We start from the raw sequence: 25,527 nt of genomic DNA, 5'->3' as shown, positions 1-25,527 counted from the left end.
TGAGTGAGAAGAGGAAGAATCATGGGTCATATTACTGTGGAGCAACATGGGTCATATTACTGTGGTCCCTGAGAAAATCCATTTTTAAGGTGCTACCTATGTGACCACTGTAGATAAAAGGTTAAGGCTTTTTTAAGTTTTATAGTAAAGTATCAGTTAATTCTCCTTTAAGCTGTTTTTTAAGTGCCTTACGGGCTTATAAGGGCCTGTACTCTACACTTTTGTATACAGGCAATATATAGTTAATGATTACATTTCAGTATCAAAGCCACCCAGGTATCTTTGTGATTTCTCTAGTCTATCATTATCAACAAATAACACATATTTACATGATGCTAGTCAGAATAGCTCGCAATTTAAAACTTAAGAATTGTTTATTTCTGGATTTTTCCATCTAATATTTTTGGACTGAGGTTGACCACAGATAACTAAAACCGTGGAAAGCGAAACTGTGGATAAGGGGGAACTACCGTACTCTAGCTAAACAGACAGGACTTAGTCCCAAAAGCACTGGGTCTTCTACAGCAATGTAGGTCTCATTTTATCCCTAGCACAAAAGGCATGTTAGTAAGTTTCGAAGCATACTTGGTTTATTGTATTTATTCTAAAAGAGAACTTTGAGAGTGGTCTGGCTGCTTTTTAAAATAGAAGAGTCAAACAGAGATTGCAACTACTCTCTGACTCTGGCCAAGAGAGATTCTGAGATGATGAATTAGTTATACAGTAATAGAAGGAAAGTAAGAAAAGATGATTGACTGAAGAAAGTATCTCTAAGCAAAACAAACAGGTCACAACCAAATATATACAGAATGTTTCTATTGTTAAAAAGTTCAAAACCGGCAAAACCAAATTATATTATTAGGGGTAGAGAAGTAAGTGGGTACATATAAAGAAATATAAGAAAGTCATCATCATAAAAATTCAGCATAGTGGATTCTTCTAACAAAAAAGGGGTTTCTGGGGTGCTGGCAATATTCTATTTCTTGGCCTGGCTGGTGGTTATAAAGGGATTTACATTTTAATTATTCTTTAAATTATATATTAAAATATATAAGTGTGAATGTATTATACACACTTCTGTATATATGATATATTTGTAATTAAAAAAATCCTCTTAAAAAAATGTGTCTCAGTGAATGAGAAAGATAGGACTTTGGGCCATAAATGCTACTCTAAGCCCAAAGACTAATATGAGGGTATTAACTAGAAAATTAGCACCCACTTCAGCAATGGAAGGTCACTTAATGATAAAATGTACTTGAGTGGGAGCCAAGTATTAGATGGGGGTGAGTGAGGAGAAGTGGTGGTAATGCTGAGTATAGACATGAAGGGATGAAAGAGCATTCTGAGAAAACTCAGGCTGAAGATTTGGCTAGAAACAAAAGGATGAGTTCAAGAAGCAATTAATAAAATCTCATTTGGAAGGACAACTAAAGATAAGCCCTATCCAGATGGAAGGACATAAAGGACCACTTAAAAAGAAAAGTCAAATACTGTTTGATTAAGAAAGAAATTATTTGCTAACAGGTTTGGAGGAGAAATAGGTAATATTACTTAAATATTACTTGCTTTAAGGAACTAGTACTCTTAAGGAAGTACGTGTTAATTTGATGATGAAAACTTCTAAGGTTATTGAAATAAAGAACTATATTTTATGCAATGAATTCCAGGTGAATGATCTATGTTAACATTTCAGTCATTTCTCACTCTTCTCATCAGAAGATAATCACAGTCTTGGAATTCAAACTGACTCAATGGGGCTAAGCCTTGTATCCCTTAACCTAAGATACTGACTTAACACGATTGTTACTAAAAATCTGTCAGTCTATCTGTCTGCATAGATGTCCACTTGTCCATCCACCCATCCATCCATCATTTACTGAGTTCCTACTATTCAGACATTATACTAGCTATTGGGGATATAGCAATGAACAAGTAGATATAATTCCTGTCCTTATGGAGCTTATTATTTAGTGAGAGAGACATACATGAATCAAAAAATCTCACACATAATTATTCAATTATAACTGTAACAAATGCAACAAAGTACAAGCATGGGGTGTTATGAGACCATAAAGAAAGTCTTAATTTAGTGCTGGAGGGTTGAACAGGAATGGCTATCTCATGGATTTAACACTTAAGCTGATATCTGTAGGGTAAACAAGAGTTAGACAGGAATGGGGAAAAAATGTACAGTTTTCTAGGCAGGAGGAATAGCATATATAAAGGCCCTGAGGCAGAAAAGAGCTTGGCATGGAAGGGAAATGAATAGGGTTCAAACTCAAGCTTATAACTTTTTTACACTACTTTGACAGCAGAGTCATTTGATATGGATACCATTGACTTGAATGATGCCTAGAATTCTAGGACTGGCTCTTCAGCAATGACTATTTGCCTCTACTGTAGACATCATTTAATTTGTAGACTAAACATTAAAACCAAGTGCATTTTACAAGTAATAGTTAGAATGTACAGAATTTAAACTTTCATAATTTGACCTAAACAATTTTTAATTACTTACAAAATAAACTGCTCCAAAACTTCCATGTCCAATTTCATGTAAACCAATAAAAAGTTCTTCAGGATCATCTTTGTAGAACAGATCAGCAATCTCTGGGTCCCTTGGCACCCCTTTCCGCATGATGACCAGTATGTGCAAGCACTTTGCTTTTGATATCCCAGTCAGCTTTCTCTCTCATTGACAAATATTTGGGGGATGGGGGGGTAAAATTTCAGTACCTGTAGAAAAATAAGGTTTGACATTAACTTATTATACATTTTGTTTGGTGGCAATTACAGATTCATATTATCCATAAAAAGCATCTTGGTCTTAGAAATTCATAATAAAAAGACAAGTAATCCAAAAGAAAAATGGGCAAAGGATCTGAATAGATATTACTCCAAAGATATAGAAATGTCCACTAACACATGAAAAGATGCTCCACACCATTAGTCATTAGACAAATAAAATTAAAAACACATGAGATACCATTTTCATACCCACTAGGATGGCTATTATCAAAAAGTCAAATAATAAGTATGGGTAAGGATGTGGGGAAATTCGGACCCTCCAACACAGTTGGCGGAAATGTAAAATGGTACAGCCATTTTGGGAAACAGATTGGGAGTTCATCAAAAACTTAAACACAGAGTTACAATTTGACCCAGAAATTCCCACTCCTCGTTATATACCCAAGAGAAATAAAAACACACGTCCACACAAAAACTTGGATATTGGTAGCCACATTATTCAGCAACAACCCAAATGTCCATTTGGTGAATGAATAAACAAAATATGGTATATCCATACCATGGAATATTATTCAGGGATAAAAAGGAATGAACTAGGGCTTCCCTGGTGGCGCAGTGGTTAAGAATCTGCCTGCCAATGCAGGGGACACGGGTTCGAGCCCTGGTCTGGGAAGATCCCACATGCCGCGGAGCAACTAGCCCCGTGAGCCACACCTACTGAGCCTGCGTGTCTGGAGCCTGTGCTCCGCAACGGGAGAGGCCGCGACAGTGAGAGGCCCACTCTCCGCAACTGGAGAAAGCCCTCGCACAGAAACGAAGACCCAACACAGCCAAAAAAAAAAAAAAAAAAAAAAAAAAAAAGGAATGAACTACTGATACACACCAGGTGAAACATTACGCTAAGTGAAGGAAGCCAGTCACAAAAGACTACATATTGTATGATTCCATTTATATAATACATCCAGCATAAGTAAATTTATAGAGACAGAAAGTATTGAATAGACTTTTGGTTGCCTAGGGCTAGCAGGTGAAGGAGAGTTGGGGGTGATAGCTAAAGGGTATGGGCTTTCTTTTTAGTGTGGTGAAATGTCCTAGAATTCATTGTGGTGATGGTTGTACAACTGTTCATATACTAAAAACTCTTCAGTTGTACTCTTTAAATGGGTGAATTGTATGGTATGAAAATTATATCTGAAACACAAATCAAAACTACAATGAGATATCACCTCAAGCCAGTCAAAATGGTTATCATCAAAAAATCCACAAACAATAAATGCTGGAGAAGGTGTGGAGAGAAGGGAACCCTCCTACACCGTTGGTGGGAATGTAAATTGGTACAGCCACTATAGAGAACAGTATGGAGGTTCCTTAAAAAACTAAAAATAGAGCTACCATATGATCCTGTAATCCCACTCCTGGGCATATATCCAGAGAATAACATGGTCCAAAAGGATACATGCACCCCAATGTTCACTGCAGCACTGTTTACAACAGCCAAGGCATGGAAGCAACTTAAATGTCCATTGACAGAGGAATGGATAAAGAAGATGTGGCACATATATACAATGGAATATTACTCAGCCATTAAAAAGAATTAAATAATGCCATTTGCAGCAACATGGACGGACCTAGAGATTGTCATACTGAGTGAAGTAAGTCAGAGAAAGAGAAAGTGGAATCTAAAAATAAATGATACAAATGAACTTACTTACAAAACACAAACAGACTCACAGACTTAGAGAATGAATTTATGGTTACCAGGGGGGGAATGGTTGGGGGAAGGGACAGTTAGGGAGTTTGGGATTGACATGTACACACTGCTATACTTAAAACGGATAACCAGCAAGGACCTACTGTATAGCATGGGGAACTCTGCTCAATATTATGTAACAACCTAAAAGGGAAAAGAGTTTGAAAAAGAATAGAAACAAGTATAACTGAATCACTTTGCTGTACACCTGAAACTATCATAGCATTGTTAATCAACTATACGCCAATATAATTAAAAGTTTAAAAAAAACTTAAAAAAAATAAAATGGAGAGGGGTAATAACCATGACTTTTGTCCTAGCTAATTGAAAACAAATGGGAATTAAAGATAAGAAAATCAAAATACCAACAACAGATTTCTGAGGAGAAGAAAAGAAAAAGAACAGGTAAATTATCAGTTACGCAGGGGGAAAAAACCTCAAAAGAAGAAATTTCCAAAAGGGGACTAAAGAAACATAAAGGTGATTATTCTGAATTGATCCACCCATTAATGGGTTAATCAAACAGTCTACAAGACTGCAAGATGAAGTATATATTCTTCCTGACCAATAGTTACATAGACACTTTCTCTAGTTAATGACAACTGCAACAGGCAACTGGAAAATGTCACTTAGCCAGCATGCCCAGCTGGATGTTCCTTTACTTTCATGGTGAAAGCTTTGTCTATGTAGAGACTACATATTTTATCCCAGATACCTGACTGACAATAGAGGTAAGACATGCAATGTGCTTTGGAGTATGTAGCTGCCTAAATAATTTTTCTTTTTTTTTTTTTTTGGTTGGTACTATGTAGATTTGGAGAGAACAGTTTGGTGAGAAAAACATTAGCGTTAAAATATATTATGATTCAGCTGCTATCTTTTTTATGAAAAAATAATTCTGCTTTTGAAGTATATTCCTTTAGGTGTGATCTGTTGTACCTATAGCATCATTAGTGGTATTTAAAAGTTTCTACACCTGACAGTTTACTTAGACAAATGCAAAGAACAATGAGCACTGATTTCTAAGGAGCTAATAAATAGTCATTTAAATCACAAATTAGCTTAATGTTAGTTTACAATAATCTAAATTTTGGAAAATTTTATTTGTATATTACAATGACATTTCTTAGCATAAATATGCTTATTTTCAGAAGCTTATAAGGATGCAATAGACATGATTCTGTTTAATATACATAACTGTGGATAGATTTAACATTGATTAAGCGCTATCTTTTAGAATTTGGATTTTTGTTTTTACTCTCCCTCTCAAGATAACTTTGAGATAGATATGTGTGAGAAATACACAGTGGATGGCAAAACAGAATGCTAGGATGTGAAGGGAAAGTTGATAAAAGTATAATTGATTCAGATATTTTTGTTGAGCAAGTAAAACCAAAGATTTTTTTCCCCCAACATCACAAACTAATTGCATTTCTTTTTGATTTCCTTGGAGACACATGTAGAATAAAATGTAATTAAAAAAGAAAACAAGAAAATTATATCTCAATAAATCTGTTTCAAAAAGCAGTTTGGTCTAATTAATATTGAAATAGTAACAGCTAACATTTATTAAGCACTACTATGTGTCAGGAAAGACTAAATTCCTTTATAAGCCAAGGAAAATCACAATAATTCTTTTAAACCATACTAAGAAATTTGGAGTTTATATTGAGGGTAATGGGTAGCCACTGAAGGTTTTAAACATGAAAAAGAATTCCACCACAACACTGCATCTGTAATCATGAGTAGTCATCCTGCCAAGCCATGAATGCCAATAATCAAGCATAAAGTCAATATATCAATACTATTGAAAAAGTAACTTAAATTTAGTTACTTGTTAGGCAACAAAGTACATAAAGTTCAAAAGTGCTATTGCCTTCACTGCTTAGAGAACAGAAAAGAGAAACAACGGATTAAATCAAAGACATGCCGTTTGAGACCATGCCAAAAAAAAAAAAAAAAAAAAAAAAAGCAAATTACAAAATGTCCGTTAGGAAAAACAAGAAGATCTATGAACCAAATTTATGAGAACTAAAATCTTTTCAATCACCAAGATGTATTTTAAACTTGAATATTTTGGCTTCAATGTGATTAAAGCTAAGTACTATGGATAACCATTTGGAGGACACACACAGACTACTAAGTCATACTATAGACTAAAGTGATTTTTCAAAAGAAATAAATATTAAAATGTAAAAAAAAAGAGAGATCATAAAAACTTCTAAAATAATTTACAGATGAGTATTTAGTTATTGAGCAAGATATCAGAGGCAAAAACCATAAACTAAAATTAGTAAGCTTGACAATACACAACTTATTTATCTTAAAAAATATAATGAATGGATTTCTGCTTCCAGCCAAGATGGAGTAACAGGACTGGATTTATTATCTACCACCAGAAACAACTAAAACACTGGAAAAACATGAAATTATGGTATTTTAACACAATGGATATCAGGCAGAGAAGGACAGTGATCCCAGACAGAGGAACAGCAAACAAGGAGAGCTAAATCTGTCCCAATTTAATGTCCTGGGAGAGTTTCCAGGCCATGGCACAGAGAGTAGGGGGTGGGGAAACCCAATTAGAGCCTGGGGCACTCCAGTGATGAGGGTCCAGGGTGACCAAAATGGCTAGAGTTCTCAGGGCAGAGTACTAAATAGAAGAGAACAGCACAGAAAGAAGATACGGAGATCAGCACAGAGTTCCCATCAAGTCTTCAGCTGACTACTGATCTATGCATGCAAGTGAGAAAACTATGCCAGGCCAGGCAGGGTGGGAAAAAACCCTATATGAAAGAATTAAAGAAAACAGTACCTAGGGCTCATGAAGAGCTGTAAATAGTGCCTGTTACCACTAGCCTGAATAGCAAATCTCATAATTCATGTGGAATTGTTTAGAGTACTCACGAGAGTCTAATCTTAGTAGCAGGAAATTACCATAGACTAAGTGCTGTTCTGGATGCCTAACAAAATTTAAAAGCAGGATCTTTATGGATTAAATTATTCCAAGTAGCTTAACTGTGTCCCAGAATAAAGCTCACAAATATTTAAAGGAATTAAAAAAAATCTAATATCCAAAAAGGTAAAATTCACAATGTCTAAAAAAAAAAAAAATCAGCAAGTATCCCAAGAAGCAGGAAAATATGACACATAATGATGAGAAAAATCAATTGGAACCAATCCAGGACTGATATAGATGATAGTTGCTAGATTAGCAGACAAGAGCATTAAAACGCTTATTATATCTGTATTCCATATATTTAAAAAGTTAGGAAATATTGAGGAAATATCAAACACATAGAGATAGTCAAGATATAAAGAGACACAAACTGAACCTCTAGAGGTGAAAGCTACAATGTCTGAGATGAAAAATACACTGCATGGGATGAATAGCAGATGAGATTTCAGAAAAAAAGGTTTATGAACTTGAAGATATGACAGTAGAAACTATCCAAAATGAAACACACAGAGAAAAAAAATAACAAAATAATAAACAACCAAAAAAAAGAGCATCAGTGAGCTGTGGAACAATTTCAAATGGACTAGTATATATCTAATTGGAGTCCCTGAGGAGAAGAGAGAGATGTTGAGGCAGAGAAAATATTTGAAGAAATAATAGTGAAAAAAACTTACCATTCTGATGAAAATTATAAACCACAGATCCAAGAAGGTCAATGGGGCTCAAGAACAAGAATGAGAATAAGAAAAATGGGGAAAATTACACCAAACATATCATAATAAATTGCTCAAAACATGATAAAGCAAAAATCATGAAAGCAGCCAGAGACAAAAAACACATTATATATAGAGGAACAAGGACAACAATGACAGCAGATTCTTCACTGGAGATAATACCAGTGAGAAGACAATAGAGAAACATTTTTAAAGTGCTAAGTTCAAACTAAAATTCTGTGTCCCGTAAAAAGATCTTTGAAAAACGAAGGCAGAATAGAGGGTTTTAGACATCAAAAGCTGAAAGAATTCATGACCTGACCAGCAGCTAAATACTGGTGGTCATATAGGAAATGCTAAAGGAAATCCTTTAGACATAAGCAAAAATCATACCAGATGGAAATAGAGCTTTACAAAACATTGAAAAAGCACTGAAAATGGTTAACTATTTGGTTAAATATGTAAGATTTCCCCCCATTATTTAAACTTCTTTAAAGTATAATTCACTGTTTAAACAAAAATAACAATATAGTGTGAGTTTATAACATGTAGAAGTAAAACGTATGAGAACACGAAGTTGGGAAGGATAGAAATCGAAGCACAGTGTTGTAAAGTTATCATACTATATACAAAAATGTATACTATCACTTGAGTATAGACAGCGGATTAATACATAAATGTGTATCCAAATGTAAATACATATATGCATACATGTGTACACATGTGTCTATATACACGCTTTAAATAAAAAGACACAAGTAGGCTAAAAGGATGGAAAAAGACATAACACTAATCAAAAGAAAGCTGGGCCAGCTATATTAATATCAGGTAACGTGGATTTCAATGCAAAGATATTACAAAGATTATTTCATAATGATAAAAAGATTAGATCAATTTATCAAGAGAATATAACCATCCTAAATGCTTATACACCTAATAAAAAAAGTTTCAAAATACATGATTAAAAATTGATTTACCTGCAAGGAGAAATAGACAAATCCACAATTGTAGTTGGAGATTTCAATATCCTTTCCTCAATAACTGATAGAACAAATAGACAGAAAATCAGTAAGGATATGGAAGACTTGAACAACACTATCAACCAATTTGATTATTGACATTGAAATATGATTAGTAACATTGATGTTTCGACCCAGAAACATCACAATACATATTCTTTTCAGGTGCACACAAAATGTTTACCAAGATAGACCATATTCTGGGCCATAAAACAAGACTCAATAAATTAAAAGGACTTACGTTATACTAAGTATATTCTCTGAACACAGTGGAGTTAAATTAGAAAATCAACAGCAGACAGATAATATGAAAAAAATCCCCAAATACATGGAAACTAAATAACACAATAAAAAGTAATCCATGGGTCAAAAAATAAATCAAAAGAGAAACTAGAAAATACTTTTATCTTAATTAAAATGAAGCAGAAGACGTCAAAATTTGTGGGATACCACTAAAGCAGTACTCATATGGAAATCTATAGCAATAAACTCCTGTTTTGGAAAAGAAGGTCTCAATCAATGACCTCAGATTCCACTATTTTTTTAAAAACTAGGAAAAAAAGAGCCAATTAAACCCAAAGTAAGGAGAGAAAGAAAATAATAAAGATTAAAGCAGAAATCAATGAAATAGAAAAAAACATAAACAAACAAAAAAATCAATGAAAGCAAAGCTGGTTCTCTGATAAAAGTAATCAAATTTATAAACCTTGCCAGACTGATCAGGAAAAAAAAATCAGAAGACATAATTACCCGTATCAGGAATGAGAGGGATAACATCACTACAGATTCTATAGATATCAGAAGGATAATCAGGGAGTATTATACTATGCAAATTGTACAACATTATGCAATTATTATTCAACAACTTAGATGAAGTGGATAAATTCTCTGAAAGACACAAATCAACAAAGTTTACGCCAGAAGAAACAGATACCCTCAATACCTCTGTATCTATTAAAGTAATTGAATTTGTAATTTAAAATCTTCCCACAAAGAAAACTCCAGAATCAAATGGCTTAATTGGTGAATTCAACGGAACATCTAAGAAAGATACAATATTAATTTTACACATCTCTTTCAGAAAATGGAAAAGGAGACATACTTTCTAGGATTAATTCTATGAGGCTTGTATTACCCTGACACCAAAGCCAGACAAAAACATTACAAGAAAGAAAGCAACAGAGTAAAATTCTTTAAGACTACAGATACAAATATTCACAACAAAATTATAGCAAATATAGTTCAGTAATATATAAAATAAATAATACATCATGACTAGGTGGAATTTATTACAGGAACGCAAGGTTGGTTTAACACTCAAAAATCAATGTAATTCACCATATCAACAAATTGATAAAAAGCCAAATGATCATCTCTAAAGATACAGAAAAAGCATATGACAAAATCCGAAATTCATTCCTGATAAAAACTCTTGAGCCAACTAGGAATATAAGGTAACATTCCCAACCTAATAAAGGAAATCTATGAAACATTTACAGCTAATGTCAAATATAATGGTGAAAGACCAACTGCTTTCCTCCTACGGTCAGGAACAAGGCAAGGATGTCTGCTCTCAACACTTCTATTCAACATTGTGCTGGATGTTCTATAAGTGCAACAAGGGAAGAAAAAAGAAGTAAAAAGTAGCAAGATTGGAAAGGAATAAGTTAGACTTTTACTGACAAACAACATAATCACCTGTGTAGAAAATTCAATGGAACTAATATGTGAGTTTATCAAAGTTGCAGAATACAAGATCAATATATAAAGCTCAATTATATTTCTATACATGAACAAATGGATATCTAAACTTTTAAATATCACTTATAATAGCATCAAAAAAATGAAATACTTAGGGATAAATCTGACAAAGGATCTGTAAGACTTGTACACTGAAAACTACAAAATAATAATGAAAGGAAGTAAAGACATAATGAAAAGTTATACTGTGGTTATAGGTCAGAAGACTCAATATTGAGTATTTTTTAGAAAGAGAAATTGAGAAGCTGATTCTCAAATTCATATGAAAATGCAATGGACCTAAAACAACCAAAACGACTTTGAAAAAGGAAGACAAAATTGGAGGGCTAACAATAACCTGATTGCAAGATTTATCATAAGATTACAGTTATCAAGACGCTGTGATACTGGTGTGTATGTGTGTGTATGTGTATATATATATTTGTGTGTATATATATACACACAAATAAATCAATGCAACAAAACAGGAAGTACAGAAATAGACCCACACATTTATGGACAACTGAATTTTGATAAAGGCACAAAGGCAATTCAGTGGAGAACATCTTCCACTAATGGTGCCATAACAACTGCATATGTATATCTTTGATTCATATTGACACCATACACAAAAATTAACTCCAAATGGATTATAGAACTAAATGTAAAACATACAACTAAAAAAACTGTGAAGAAAACACAAGAGAAAATCTTTGTGACCTTGGGTTAGGCAAGAATTTCTTAGATTTAAAAACCAAAGCACACTCCACAAAGGAAAAAAAGGTTAAATTAGAATAAAAACATACTCTTTTTGAAAGACCCTGTTAAGAGAATGAAAAGATAAGCCACAGTAGAAGATCTCTGCAAAACATATATCTCACAATGGATTTGCATTCATAAAATATAAAGAATCCTCAAAACTCAATTAAAAGAACATGAACAACCCAATTTTAAAAATGAGAAAAACATTAGAACACACACTTCACGAAGAAAGATAAATGGATGGCAACTAAACCAAAAAAAAAAGATGCTTAACATCACTATTCATTAGGGAGATACAAATTAAGATCCCAATGAGATACTACTACAAACCTATTAGAATGGCTGACATTAAAAAGACAGACCATACCAGGTGTTGGCAAGGATTTGAAGTAACTGGATCTCTCAGACACTGCTGGTGGGATGTAAAAATGGTACAAACACTTTGGAAAACTATTTGGCAGTTTCCTAAAAAGTGAAACATACATCTACCATATGACATAGCCATTCCACTCCTAGGTATTCAACCAAAATGAAAGCAAACGTCCATACAAAGCACTGTACACAAAAGTTAATGGCAGCTTTATTTTTAACAGTCAAAACTGGAAATAATCCAAACATCCATCAACAGATGAGTGGATAAACAATCTGTGGTACTTGCAGACAACGGAATGCAACTCAGAAATAAAATGAACTATTGATACATGCTACAACATGGATGAATCTCAAAATAATTATGCTGAGTAAAATAAGCCAGAACAAAAAAAGAGAACATATCAATACTTTATGATTTCATTTATATACAGTTCTGGAAAATGCAAATTAACCTAGAGTGATAGCATATCAGTGGTTGCCTAGGGAAAGGGCTGGGGAGAGAAGAGGTTAGGGAGGTATTGAAAAAGGATATGAAGAAGCTTTTGGGAGTGACGGATATGTTTACTAACTTCATCATGATGATGGATACATACACACACACACACACACACACACGTTAAAACGTTATGTTACTTAATATGTTCAGATTATTGTATGTCAATTAATAATTATTGCTTTAAAAAGTTGCAATAAACAAAATTGAAAGGCAAGTAAAGTGGGGATGGTTCTTGCAAAATATGTGCCAGTGAAGTTATTCTTAATATCAGAGAGGTGAACATATACATATACATATACCAACCCACACACTCAAAGGACACAAATAGGAAATTAAAAAAGAAAAAAGCAGTGTCTATTAATGATATGAAACATATATAATTTCACTAATAATCAAAGAAATAAAAAGTAAAATAGTAAGACACCTCATTTCACCCACCAAATTGATAAAGTAATAGAGAAAAGATACATTTTTTTGGTGAGGGCATAAGGAAACAGTCATCTTTATACACTCCTGGAAGAATAAAATGGGAACATTCTCTGACCAAGTATTATACTTCTACAGGGAGTTTCTACAAGGCAGTTTCTACTTGTTTTATTTTGATTTATTTTAGTAAAAGAGGCAGGGTGTAAGGTAGAGCATAGGAGGGATGCAACAGTGAAGATGGGAAACAAGGTTTCTTTCACCTACAAATTTGGATTTCTTTGCAGACTTGTGTTTTATCTGAAGTAGGTGTTGGGATTTCAGGTTATTTTTTATTTCCTTCTTTTTGTTTATTTCTATTTTCTAAATGTTCTGCAAAGCCTATTACTTCTGTAATTAGAGGAAAAGTGATATGAAAAAATTTTATCTCAAAGTCTAATTATAAATCACTATAACAGAAAACGGTAATATGTATTTCCAGAAAATAATTTGATAATAGGAATAAAATAACTTTAGCCAGGTAATTCTCCATATTTTAAGCTATAACTGAAAATAACGAAAATCTATAAGGAAATAATTTGAAACTAAAAAATTTTTATAAAAGAATATTTTATCCTAATTTTATTAATTCCTTTTAATTTTTCTCACAAACATAATAAAAATTCCTCATAGAAAAACCAGAAAACAGGGCTTCCCTGGTGGTGCAGTGGTTGAGAATCTGCCTGCCAATGCAGGGGACACGGGTTCGAGCCCTGGTCTGGGAAGATTCCACATGCCGCGGAGCAACTAGGCCCGTGAGCCACAACTACTGAGCCTGCGCGTCTGGAGCCTGTGCTCCGCAACAAGAGAGGCCACGACAGTGAGAGGCCCGCGCACCACGATGAAGAGTGGCCCCCACTTGCCACAGCTAGAGAGAGCCCTCGCACAGAAACGAAGACCCAACACAGCCATAAATAAATAAATAAATAAAAATTAAAAAAAAAAAAAACCAGAAAACACAATCTGTTCCCATTTTATGGGAGAAAGCTAAGTCATGGATTTATGGACAATACCTTTTCGTGTACGGCACAAAATATACTGTATTGCTCAGACTCATTTTAGCAGCAATCTTTTTTTTTCTCTTTTATAACTTCAGTCTTTTGTATTTATGGTGCACCTATGAAAAAAGAAGAATAAAATACGTAATTATAGGGGCAAAATTCAAGAAGCAATAATCGATAACATGATAGTTTTAAATATTTACAAATGTAACATTCAAAGTTAAAATTTTATCTTCATCAGTTTGTGGATGACAAATGTAAAAGGTAGGATTTTCACAACAAAGACACAAGCTACTGTCTCACAAACAATATCAGGGAAACAAATGTGTCGTTAGATTTCAGAATCTATACTGAGGCTTCCACTGGTCTGTTTGAGTCCAAGGAAACTCAATAGAGGCTACGAGTAGACAGGACTAATCTGACAGCATGTGGTGATGCGACTGATTCTCTGTCAGTAAGGCTTATATTTTGAATTGCTTTTCCAATAAGCATGATGATTTATATTGACTCATCTATCTTCCCTTTCCTGGTCTCTCTATAACCAATCTTTCAGATTTTGGGGTAGTGATAATTCTTTATTATCTATTAAAGAAGTACATGCTCAATGTGGAAAATATAAGAAATATACACCATTATGAAAAAAAATCCTTAATCCTACCTAGGACAAACTTCATTAGCAACTGGGATAGTTTTCTCCATGAACATATTTACTTCTTGAAGCACATATTTATTTTGTTATACAGCTGAAATCACATTGTACATATAATTCCACAGTCAACCTCTTTTATCTAACTCTAGATTGTACGTATTTTGCCATGTTATCAAACATTATTCACAAAGATCATTTAAGGGCTGCTCAATGTTTATCGTATGGAAGAGCCACAATTCATTCACAACAGTTTCTCCACAATTTGAAACCAAGGCTGTTATTCAACCCTCTGTTTGTTGAACTACTAAAAATTATTGTTTTGAAGACCTTTGCGCTTATTATCTATGCACTTAACATTTAGGGCTTTTTTGGAATGGATTTCTAGAAGTAGAACTACTGGGTCAAAGAATACAACAATTTAAAATTTATGCATATTGAAATAATCTTTGGATGCTTGACTAGCTTTGGAGATGAAATCCTTACAAGAGGGAAAAAACTATACATTAAAAAAAAAAGGCACTGACCTCCATTTTCACATTCTTCCTGTAGAGGATATCCCAATCTCTTCTCACGTCTATACTTACAAACTAATCTTTTTCATTATTTTGTTATTCCCTCTGATTCTATGGCTGTGGAATGCTTTAGATTAACTGGTAGCTAAAACTTGCCTGAATTCAGCATCACATTTTACCTAACCATCAACCAATCAATAACTACAATGTCTGCATGTATGTCCTGCTAATCTCGTCTGACTATAGCTTCAAGGAACTAAAACATTCCTTATTATATGAACACTAGTTGCGAAATTTCTGAGAAAGTAGTTTTAAATAAGGCATTTACTAACAGCCTCATGTCCTGACTAGTTCGAAATGCAGGAGGTGCTCACTCCTAGAAAATATTTTTCTAATGCTATGGACACACATGCCTAGTATTTTTCTTCTCTCTAAATACTTATTCGTTTTTACATAATTTTTCTTAAAATGGGTACTCTCTCCATCTGCAGTTGCATGGCTCTATAAATGTTTTAAAATAAACTCTCTAAGACGCCTAGGAATTCAACTTTCTTGATTTTATCATTTTCCCCCCTGCTAGAATACTGCACATGGTATTGAAGCTGAAAACCATATTCCTAAAGTTTATCCATTACACCTAAAAGATGTTCACAGTTTTGTTCCATTTAACCACCTTCCTTCTTTTTTTATAAATGTCTCTTGGATTCCATGAAACTGTCTTCTCCTGTTTTTCCACATTATTCCTCCTATAGCCCCTCTTCTCTCTGAGCTCTACATCAGTGTGTTCCTCCAGGTATTTGTCCAAAGCCCTCTGTGTGATGCAAGCTGCTATCCTAATTTCTGTCCACTTTAATAGTTTCAAGTAACACTTTGTCACTAGACAGTTCTGGCCTCCAGTCTAAATCCCAGTCCCATTCTTTCAACTATCTGTTTGGCTTCTCCCCTAAATGTCTCACATGTACCTCACAATAACTTTGACTCTTCCCTTCTCCTTGTCCTTAACATTCAACTAAATCACAAGTGTGCTTCAAATATTTCTTTTTATCTGTTCTTCACTTTTCCTTTCTGTTAGCATTTGTTATCTCTTTCCTCTGTTTCTGCTCTTTCAGCCTCTCGTCTAAATTTTCTGTAATTCATCTTTAAAACACTATTATCACAATCACCTTCCTGAAGCACAGTTGAGATAATATCACAGCTCTGCTCAAAATCCTTCCATGTTCCCATACTGCCTACAGGATTAAGGTTAACTTTACCTAACTAACATTCAAAGCTGTCCTCAAACCACTACCCCAACCTAAATTCTTAAACTCTATAATCAGGAAAAAATGAATTACTACAGTTGCATTTTCATACCTTTGTCTTTGCTTATGCTACACCTCTACCCAGATATCCATATCCAACTACTCTCACAGTCCAGCTAAATGTCACCCCTCCTATAAGACCAACCATTTTCTCCCTTTGCTTCAGTTTTAAATACTCATATATATTAGTACTCTAACTGGATGACAAGTGCTTCTTCAGAGGAGGATACATGTCTAAATCTAAGTTTTGATTAATCATTATATTTCCATGGCATCTTTAAAAAATTTTTTTGAGATACAATTCACGTACGATTCACCCATTTAAAGTGTACAATGGTTTTTAGTATATTCAAGTATGTGTAAGCATCACCACAGTCAATTTTAGAACATTTTCATCACCACAAAAAGAAGTCCCATTTCCTTTAGCTATCAACTCCTCCCACCCTGATCCCTCCATTCCTTAGCAACCACTAATCTGTCTCTATAGATTTCCCTGTTCTGAACATTTCATTTGAATGGAATCATATGATATGAGGTTTTCTGTGACTGGCTTCTTTCCCTAGCATAATGTTTTTAAGGTTCACCCATGTTGTAGCATGAATCAATATTTCTTTCTATTGACGAATAGAAATCCACTGTATAGATATACCACACTTTGTTTATCCACTTATAAGCTGATGTATATTTGGGTTGTTTCCACTTTTTGGCTATTATGTATAATGCTGTTATAATCACTTGTGTACACATACATTTAGTTTCTATTAACTATATTCCTAGGAGTGAAATTGCTGGGTCCTGTGGCATCTTTATATGACACATAGTCCATAAAAATCTGCTGAAATCTCCTTCCCTTTTCCACCCAAATCTTAACACTAAAAATGATCTTTAAATTCATCCTTCCCTCAAAAGCTGAACAAGGACGTTTTTCCTTCCAATAGGACAGCATTTTAAGAATTAACTGAAGATGAAGTGATATGCATGAAATTACTTTTTCCCTCTTCCTTGACCTCCTGCAACCTCAGGTGTTACATTTATAGTGAGAACTCAGAACTGTGCCAAGAAGTTAGAATTTCAGGTCTTAGGCTCTTGGGCCAACTGAACAATCCAGCTAGCTTAGCTGCAAAGATTGCATCAGAGATGTGAAACTGAAATAATTTTCTTCATTCTTTATTCTAAGAAATGGAAATCCTCCAAGAATGATAGTCAAGTAAATTATTTTTCACAGACATTCTAACTTAATATACACTTGATAGAGAGTAGAAATATAAATATTTTTCCTTTTCTCAGAAACTTTCAAGAAAGATGATTCAGTGAAGATCTTAGTTGCCTTTCAATGTTGTAGTCACACTTCTGCAACAATAAACTTGGAGCCAACTAGACTGAAAATCCACAATATTTTAGCATTAAGAAAGGGAGTAAGATTAAGAATGTTTCATATAGGTTATCACTTATATGTGGAATCTAAAATATGACACAAATGAACTTATCTACGAAACAGAAACAGACTCACAAACATAGAGAACAGACTTGTGGTTGCCAAGTGGGATGGGGAGTGGGGAAGGGATGGATTGGGAGTTTGGGATTAGCAGATGCGAACTATTATACTTAGAATGGATAAACAACAAAATCCTACCATATAGCACAGGGAACTACATTCAATAACCTGTGATAAGCCATAATGGAAAAGAATATGAAAAAGAATGTATATATATGTATAACTGAATCACTTTTCTGTACAGCAGAAATTAACACAACATTGTAAATTAACTATACTTCAATTAAAAAAATTAAAAAAAGAATGTTTCAAATTGGAAAGAATTATAAAGATCAGACATATCAATTCTTTTTTTTTAAACTCAATCTCAGAAAAGTCAAGTGTCAAATCATACTTATGCAGTACTGTTATCCCAAATTAAAACTCCTTCTAATTTCTCACTTCAGAAAACTTTTTTCTGAATCAAGCTGCCTAAGTCAGACTTCAGAACACCAAAAAGTTTCCTATTTTGCTATATTTTGGAGGTTAATAAGAGAAGTTTAATTTAATAAGATTGAACTTCTCTGTCTTTATTTCTCCAAATAATACTTGAATATATAGTGGTGGGTTCAGTTCTTATGGAGACTGAAGCATCGACAAATCTGGGGATCTCTTTAAGAATAAAAATTTTACAAAATTTCCACACAAGAATAGGTATAGGGCCTTAGAAGGGGCTGGTGTAAATAAGGGGCTCTGAAATGTAAGATTCACAGTAAATTTGCCTGTGTAAATTCCTATTATTGCATTCATTATCTTGCTCCAAGAAGGTATACAGAGGCAGGCAAAATCTTCATGTTACAGCAGTGAAAAACAGAGTAGAAATAGGTGATTGGACCTTTTCAAAGTCAGGACCAGTCTGGTGTTTTCCCTCCCCTGTTCATATAATACAACCTCCCAATACAGACTTAAAGAAAACTATCTTTAAAGAAATAAACAGAAAACTTATTTTGGACAGTTGTTACCACTGTCTGCCACTAATACCTAACTATTATTCTGAGGTAAGAAACCATTTTTATGGTACTTTCACTGTGAAAGTAAAACTAGATGACAGGTGTTTCTTATGCCAAATGATCACATAGCCCATCATGACAGAATCTGAGAACTGGAAAGGGACCTTTGTGATCATCTAATTTCTACTTAAGCAAATAATGCAGAAGTATCTGGGACACTGATTATCATAATAATGATAACTTGTAGACTACTTTTGGGTCGCCATTTAAGACTATGTGTGCTTAAAAAGTAAAAATATCAATTCTTTTGGTTTCTTAAAGACTATTAGTTTCTCCCTCCCTTAAAAAAAGATGTTTATGTTAGAGAGACAAATGGGAAAGGAAGAGCTCCTTGGATTTCTTAAATTTAACACTGAAAGTTTTTGTTCTCTCTGATAGTTTTGTATGTGGTTAGCAACTTGAAATCAATTATGCATTCATTTTGGGGAAAACGGTACTTTACACGGGTCTTAAAATTAAGACCAGTACAAAAATGGTGTCTATGTCTACATAAATTCTGAACTATTCTAATAGATTTAACTGGTCTTTTGAAGTCTTCATTTTGCACAACTTAATCATATGTGTGGTATGAAAATTGTAATATTTGTAATACACAATAATAATTTACTCTTTAATACAGGGTTCCTCAAACTTGATTAATATTCAGATCCCTTATAGAAAAATTCTCACAGATCCCTAACATTTTCTTAAATTATTTTTAGTCATTCATTTATTCATGTGTTCATTCATTCAGCAAATACTTATTAAGTGCTTAATATGTGTCCAGTACTGAACAAGGCTTTAAGTTCTTTCCTACTCTCATAGAACTTATATTCTAGTGGAGAGAGACACATAAATATTGATATGTCAGGTACTAATATCATAAAGAAAAATAAGATAAAGTAGAGCCAGCGGTCGGGATAAGCCACAGAACTCTTTGGTCATAAGGCAGTCATCCAGATGATCCACTATAGCTTATTATTTAGGAGACAATCATCAAAATGAAAATATAACATTTAAAAATCTCATGGAGAATTCTTGACCTATTTTCATGTCTTCAAATTCCTAGGAGTCTGTGAATTTACTTGAAAACACTCTAGAATGGAGTCATATCTTACCTAAGGTGGTTGGGCACAAAGGTGGACACTTAAGGCCAAAACTGCATACAGTTCAAATTATCCTTGAAAATCCCACTATACACGGTTTTGTTTAAACAAGCCTTTAAAGTAATTCTCACACACCACTGAGTTAGTCTAAAGGAAGAAAGTCTACCTATAAAAGGAATTCTTAATCTTTTTTGTGACATTGATCACAGGCAGTACACAGCCTATGACACCTTCTCAGAATAATGTTTTATTTATTTCTTTATTTTTGGCTGCAACACGCTGCATGCGGGATCTTAGTTCCCTGACTACGGATCTAACCCCTGCTCTCTGCAGTGGAAGTGTGGAGTCTTAACTACTGGACCACCAGGGAAGTCCCTCAGAATAATGCTTTAAATGAAAAAAATTAACCACTTAGAATTACAAAGGAAAGGAAACCAATCATACTGAAATAGTTACCAAAATATTAAAAAACAGATTTGTGATATATATGTGCCATTTTTTTTCTTTCTTTGCTGTGCCGCGTGTCTTGTGGGATCCTAGTTCCCTGACGAGGGATCCAACCTGGACGCTGGGCAGTGAAAGCGCTAAGCCCTAACCACTGGACCTCCAGGGAATTCCCTATGTGCTTCTTTATTAATTCATTTAGTAATGAGAGTTAGTAGGAAGTCTAATAACCCCAATAATTTCAAAGAGTGGTGAACTTAATATTTTGAGATTTCTGTAACTGTAATGTGTTATAAAATATCTGGGATTTTTTTTGGTGATTGGTGACAAAAATCTCAGATATTGCTAATACTTGTGTGGTTTGTTGCCAACATTTGTAAATTACAGGAAATGCTAAATTTCAGTTAGAGGTTAGTAAAAACAAAAACTTCAAGTTTTCTGATAGATTCCTTGATCTGCAGAAATCTGGATGTTCAAATCATTCTCTCTTCAAGATAACCAGTATAAATGAGGAATTCTGAAGAATTCTAAAGAGAGCCTTCTTATCTGCAGAGTTTACTCCATTCTGTTTTCTATCAAGCCTCTATAATTTCTCTTAATAGAAAGTAATAGAATGCTGTGAGCATTAAATGAGATAACATATGCCAGGTACGTAGTAGGTACGGAAAAAAGGTTTGCTAGATGTGAACGTAATTCTTACTTGAAAAAAAATCCATATAACATGCAGTTATTTGAAAAGTTGCAGAGAATAATTTGGCATTTCCCACAGTGATTCCACTGAACAGCTATCACTCCTTTGCCTTTTGGCATTGGCAGCCCCATTACTATAGCATTGCATCTAGCCTTGTGGGAGTTAGTTGAAATGCATGTATGCTGCTGCTCTACTGTAAGTACTAAAGATAACAGCCTCTGTCAGGGTTTTTGGTTGCAAATGACAGAAACCAACTCTGGCTAACTTAGAAAAGAAACTTATTTATAGGTCTGATACTGTGACTTATAGTAAGAAATATATATTTGGTCTTCATCTGGTACAGACGTCCTAAAACCCTTAGAATTTTCTAAGAGCAATAAAGGTGAAAGGAGTGTCTTTTGTTATTCATGACAACTCCCTACCAACCACACCTGAGTTTACATGGTGACTTTTAGAAAGCCCCTGAGGATAGGTGTTGGTAACCAGAGGAACCAAACCTGATTAAAGGGCTGGAATTTTCAGCCCCAACCCCTGACCTCAGGATGTAGAGTTCAACCACCAGGGACCAAAGATTTAATTAGTCATGCCTACATAATGAAGCTTCCATAAAACCCTAAAAGGATGGGGTCTGGAGAGCTTGTGGGTTGGTGAACCATCCACACGCCCTGAGGGTGGCACACCCTAGTTCTGTCTTCATGGGGACAGAAGCTCCGGTGCTTGGGACCCTTCCAGACCTCACCCTATGTACCTCTTCATCTGGTTGTTTATCTGTATCCTTTATAATATCCTTTATAATAAACAGGTAAATGTAAGTAAATGTGTCTCTGAGCTCTGTGAGCCACTCTAGCAAAACCCCCTCCACAAATTCGAGGAAGCCTTGTAGGAACCTCTGATCTACAGCTGGTTGGTCAGAAGCACAGGTAACAACTTGGACTTGCAACAAGCATCTGAAGTTTGGGGTGGGGGAGCGGCTGCGGGCAGCCTGTGAGACTGTGCCCTTGCCCTGTGGGATCTGATGCTATCTCCAGGCAGATAGTGTCAGAATTGAGTTAAAACCTTGATGCTGTTAGAAAACACCCATCAGAATAGGCTGTCTCACAGAACAAACCAGAAAGCTCAGAAAATGGACAGGATCCTAGAAGGGCAAAGCCATAATCAAGATCATGCCACAGTAATTGTCTGCTGATGCCACTGCCACTTGTTTCTGTTCTCCTAGACTGCCACAAATTGTCTCTGTTGTGCCCTAAGCTCTCAAGATTCAAAGTCCTGGGTGGGAGCATCTGATTGACCAAAATCACATGTCCATAGGCCAGCTGCCAGGCAACCAAGAAATGAATATCTACTTGTGCTTCTTCCGTATCCATAGAAGAAGGAGGACCATTGCCTCCCTCCTGTATCCAAAATAGGATAATGTTCAAGTGATGGGCAACCCATACTATATATTATATATATACTATATATATTTACTCATTAATGATTAAGAGCCATATCATAGCTCGGAGGATAAGAGACAAACTGCAGCATTCCAGTTTCTCATTCTGTCTCCTTACTTAATTCCCTCTAACCTGAGTAAGTTCTATTTGTTTAAGCTTTTTCTACATCTACAAAATCTTACTCTTCTCATGAGTTTAATAAAAGGTATAATGACCCTGAAGCAGTGTTCAACTATTCATTCATTCATTTACTCATTCAACACTTACTGGATACCTGCTGTGCTTAAGACATCATGCTAGGTGTTGAAAAATATATAATACTGATATGTGTTCACCAGAAACTAATTATCTAGAACCAGTGCATGTTGCAAGTACTACAGAAGTTCCAAAGAGGGAGAGAGAACTTCTAACTCTCTAAGGAGTTGGGGGGTGGGAATGGGCAGGTGATTGATGGCTTCATGGTAGAAACAGCATTTGGATTGCTCTGTAAAGAACAGGGAGAAATTTTATAGGAAATGGTGTGAGCAAATGATTGGAGTTTGCAGCATGTAATGGCAAGTAACTTAAGTGGTTGTTCTGCAGATCTGGGATGGGATCCTTTGGAAACAAAGCTGGACGAGTCTAATGGGTCTAGATTATCCAGGAGTTTGAATACCATGCAAAGGATTTTAAGTTTTTAAACTGTAAATGATGAAATCATTTAATATTAGAATCAGGCTTCAAGAATAAATACTCTAGGGGCTTCCCTGGTGGCGCAGTGGTTAAGAATCCGCCTGCCAATTCAGGGGACGCAGGTTCGAGCCCTGGTCCGGGAAGATCCCACATGCCACGGAGCAACTAAGCCCATGCACCACAACTACTGAGCCTACGCTCTAGAGCCCACAAGCCACAACTACTGAGCCCGCGTGCCACACCTATTGAAGCCCACGCGCCTAGAGCCCGTGCTCTGCAACAAGAGAAGCCATGACAATGAGAAGCTCCCGCACCGCAACGAAGAGTAGTCCCCCTCACCGCAATTAGAGAAAGCCTGCGTGCAGCAACGAAGACCCAATGCAGCCAAAAATAAAAATAAATAAATTTGTATCAAAAAAAAAGAATAATACTCTATTTGTTTGGCAGTAATATACAGGTTAGAATGGAAACATTTTATTTAAAAACATTATGCACACATCATAGAAAAAAAGAATTGGAAGAATACAGACCAAAATGTTAATAGTGATTATCTTTGGGTATTGGGAATATAGGCATTTTGTTTTCTTTTTACCTTTCTGCATTTTATATATTTTCTCCATTGAATACATATTACTTTGTAACAGAAAAAGTAAGCTAAAAATATTTTTAAAAGAATGAATTGGAATAGGAGACTAGAGCAGGAAGGTCAAGTTAGGGCTACCAAACAAGAAAGCATGATAATCTTATTCTAGAATGTTGGCAATAAAATTGAAAGCAGAAGGCAGGTACCATGCCTCTGGATGCAAGAATAACACAGTAATAACATGGCGTAGAACCAGCAATTGACGGGCTATATAGCCTGAAAAAGACATGGGAGTCAAAGTTAGCTCTGAGGCTCTAAGATCAAGTGACAGAGAAGATAACTGTTCTGGTAAAACAAAAATAGGGAATTCAGCAGAAGGAACAAGTCTAATAGTAGAAAGATGGTGAGTGTATTCCAGCCAAAATGACTTTTAAGTGCTAGATGGGCATCTAGGTACAAATACACAGCATGTAGAAAGAAACAGAGGTTGAAGTTCAGGGGCAACAATGGAGCCAAAGATTCAGATCTGGAATTATCTGTATAAGGTAGATAAGAACTCAAGAAGGAACTATGGTGACTTAGGCAAAATATGCAGAGGGAAAAGGCTGAGAACAAAATTTTGGGGAAATATTTTAAAGTTGAATTCTTAGTGAATGCTAGATAAGTACTAAGTACAGTATTATATTTCTATAATTAGGCATTCACTCCATTTTATATATAATCAAAAGGTTAAAATGACTTCCCGGAGTCTAACAAATTGAGATGAATAGTGAAAAGAATACTATCAGAGATAAAACTCAGGGAATTCCCTGGTGGTCCAGTGGTCAGGACTCTGTGCTTTCACTGCTGAGGGCCTGGGTTCAATCCCTGGTCGGGGAACTAAGATACCACAAGACATGCAGTGTAGCCAAAAAAAAAAAAAAAAAAAATCAAATTTTTATATTTGCTTTTGCTTCATGTCAATTTTATATATATACAGTCCCTTGTCTTTCTGTCCTTGGAAATGTATTTTGAGAAAAGAAAATATGTGTACTACAGCAATAAAATGAACCAACTGACTTTTAATTGCTAAGTTAACCTATATATTTTATATATTTTTTACATTCTCTTTATAATCAGAATTTTAGATTTGGAATGGATCTAAGATGGGCTCAAATAGTTTCTAAGTAGTTTAGTAGTAATGACTTGGTATCATTACAGTCTAGATTGAATTCCTAATCAAAGAAACTTGCCAGTTGGGTAGCAAGCATCATGATACATATAGTGGAAAGAACTCTAAATGGAAGACAGAAGTCTTAGGTCCTAATCCCATATTGGTCCCTAAATAGCTTTTCAGTTTTAATCAAGATATATATACATACACACACATATGTATATTTCGGCTGTGCCACAAGGCAAGGGTTCGATCCTGACCAGGGAAGGAACTCGTGCCCCCTGCAGTGGAAGCACAGAATCTTAACCACTGGACTGCCAGGGAAGTCCCTAACCAAGTTATTTAATTTCTCAAAGCCTCAGTTTCCTGGTCTTAGGGCTAGTTGAGACAATCTCTAAGTTCCATTCAACTCTGAAAATCTATGATTATGTATGA

The 25,527-nt window shown here is 34.9% G+C and overlaps 1 protein-coding gene across 3 annotated transcripts in view; it reads right to left on the bottom strand.

Annotated features, from left to right (window-relative positions):
• TAOK3 (TAO kinase 3) overlaps nt 1–25,527 on the bottom strand; it is a 182,820-nt gene that overhangs the window by 79,058 nt on the left and 78,235 nt on the right. The window contains exons 2-5 of one of the 3 annotated variants that reach the window (XM_036823247.1): nt 14,038–14,141; nt 9,151–9,214; nt 8,135–8,138; nt 2,522–2,739 (exon numbers count right to left, since the gene is read on the bottom strand). In XM_036823247.1, coding sequence (XP_036679142.1) covers nt 2,522–2,641 — 120 coding nt within the window. In that variant the 5' untranslated portion in view covers nt 2,642–2,739; nt 8,135–8,138; nt 9,151–9,214; nt 14,038–14,141. The remainder of the gene's footprint in view (nt 1–2,521; nt 2,740–8,134; nt 8,139–9,150; nt 9,215–14,037; nt 14,142–25,527) is intronic. The other 2 variants (XM_036823246.1, XM_036823245.1) reach the window with 2 other exon arrangements.

The sequence above is a fragment of the Balaenoptera musculus genome, chromosome 14, assembly GCF_009873245.2.
Source record: "Balaenoptera musculus isolate JJ_BM4_2016_0621 chromosome 14, mBalMus1.pri.v3, whole genome shotgun sequence".
Lineage (NCBI taxonomy): Eukaryota > Metazoa > Chordata > Mammalia > Artiodactyla > Balaenopteridae > Balaenoptera > Balaenoptera musculus.
Note: the sequence above shows the minus strand (reverse complement) of the source record. Positions and strands in the feature narration are given on the sequence as shown.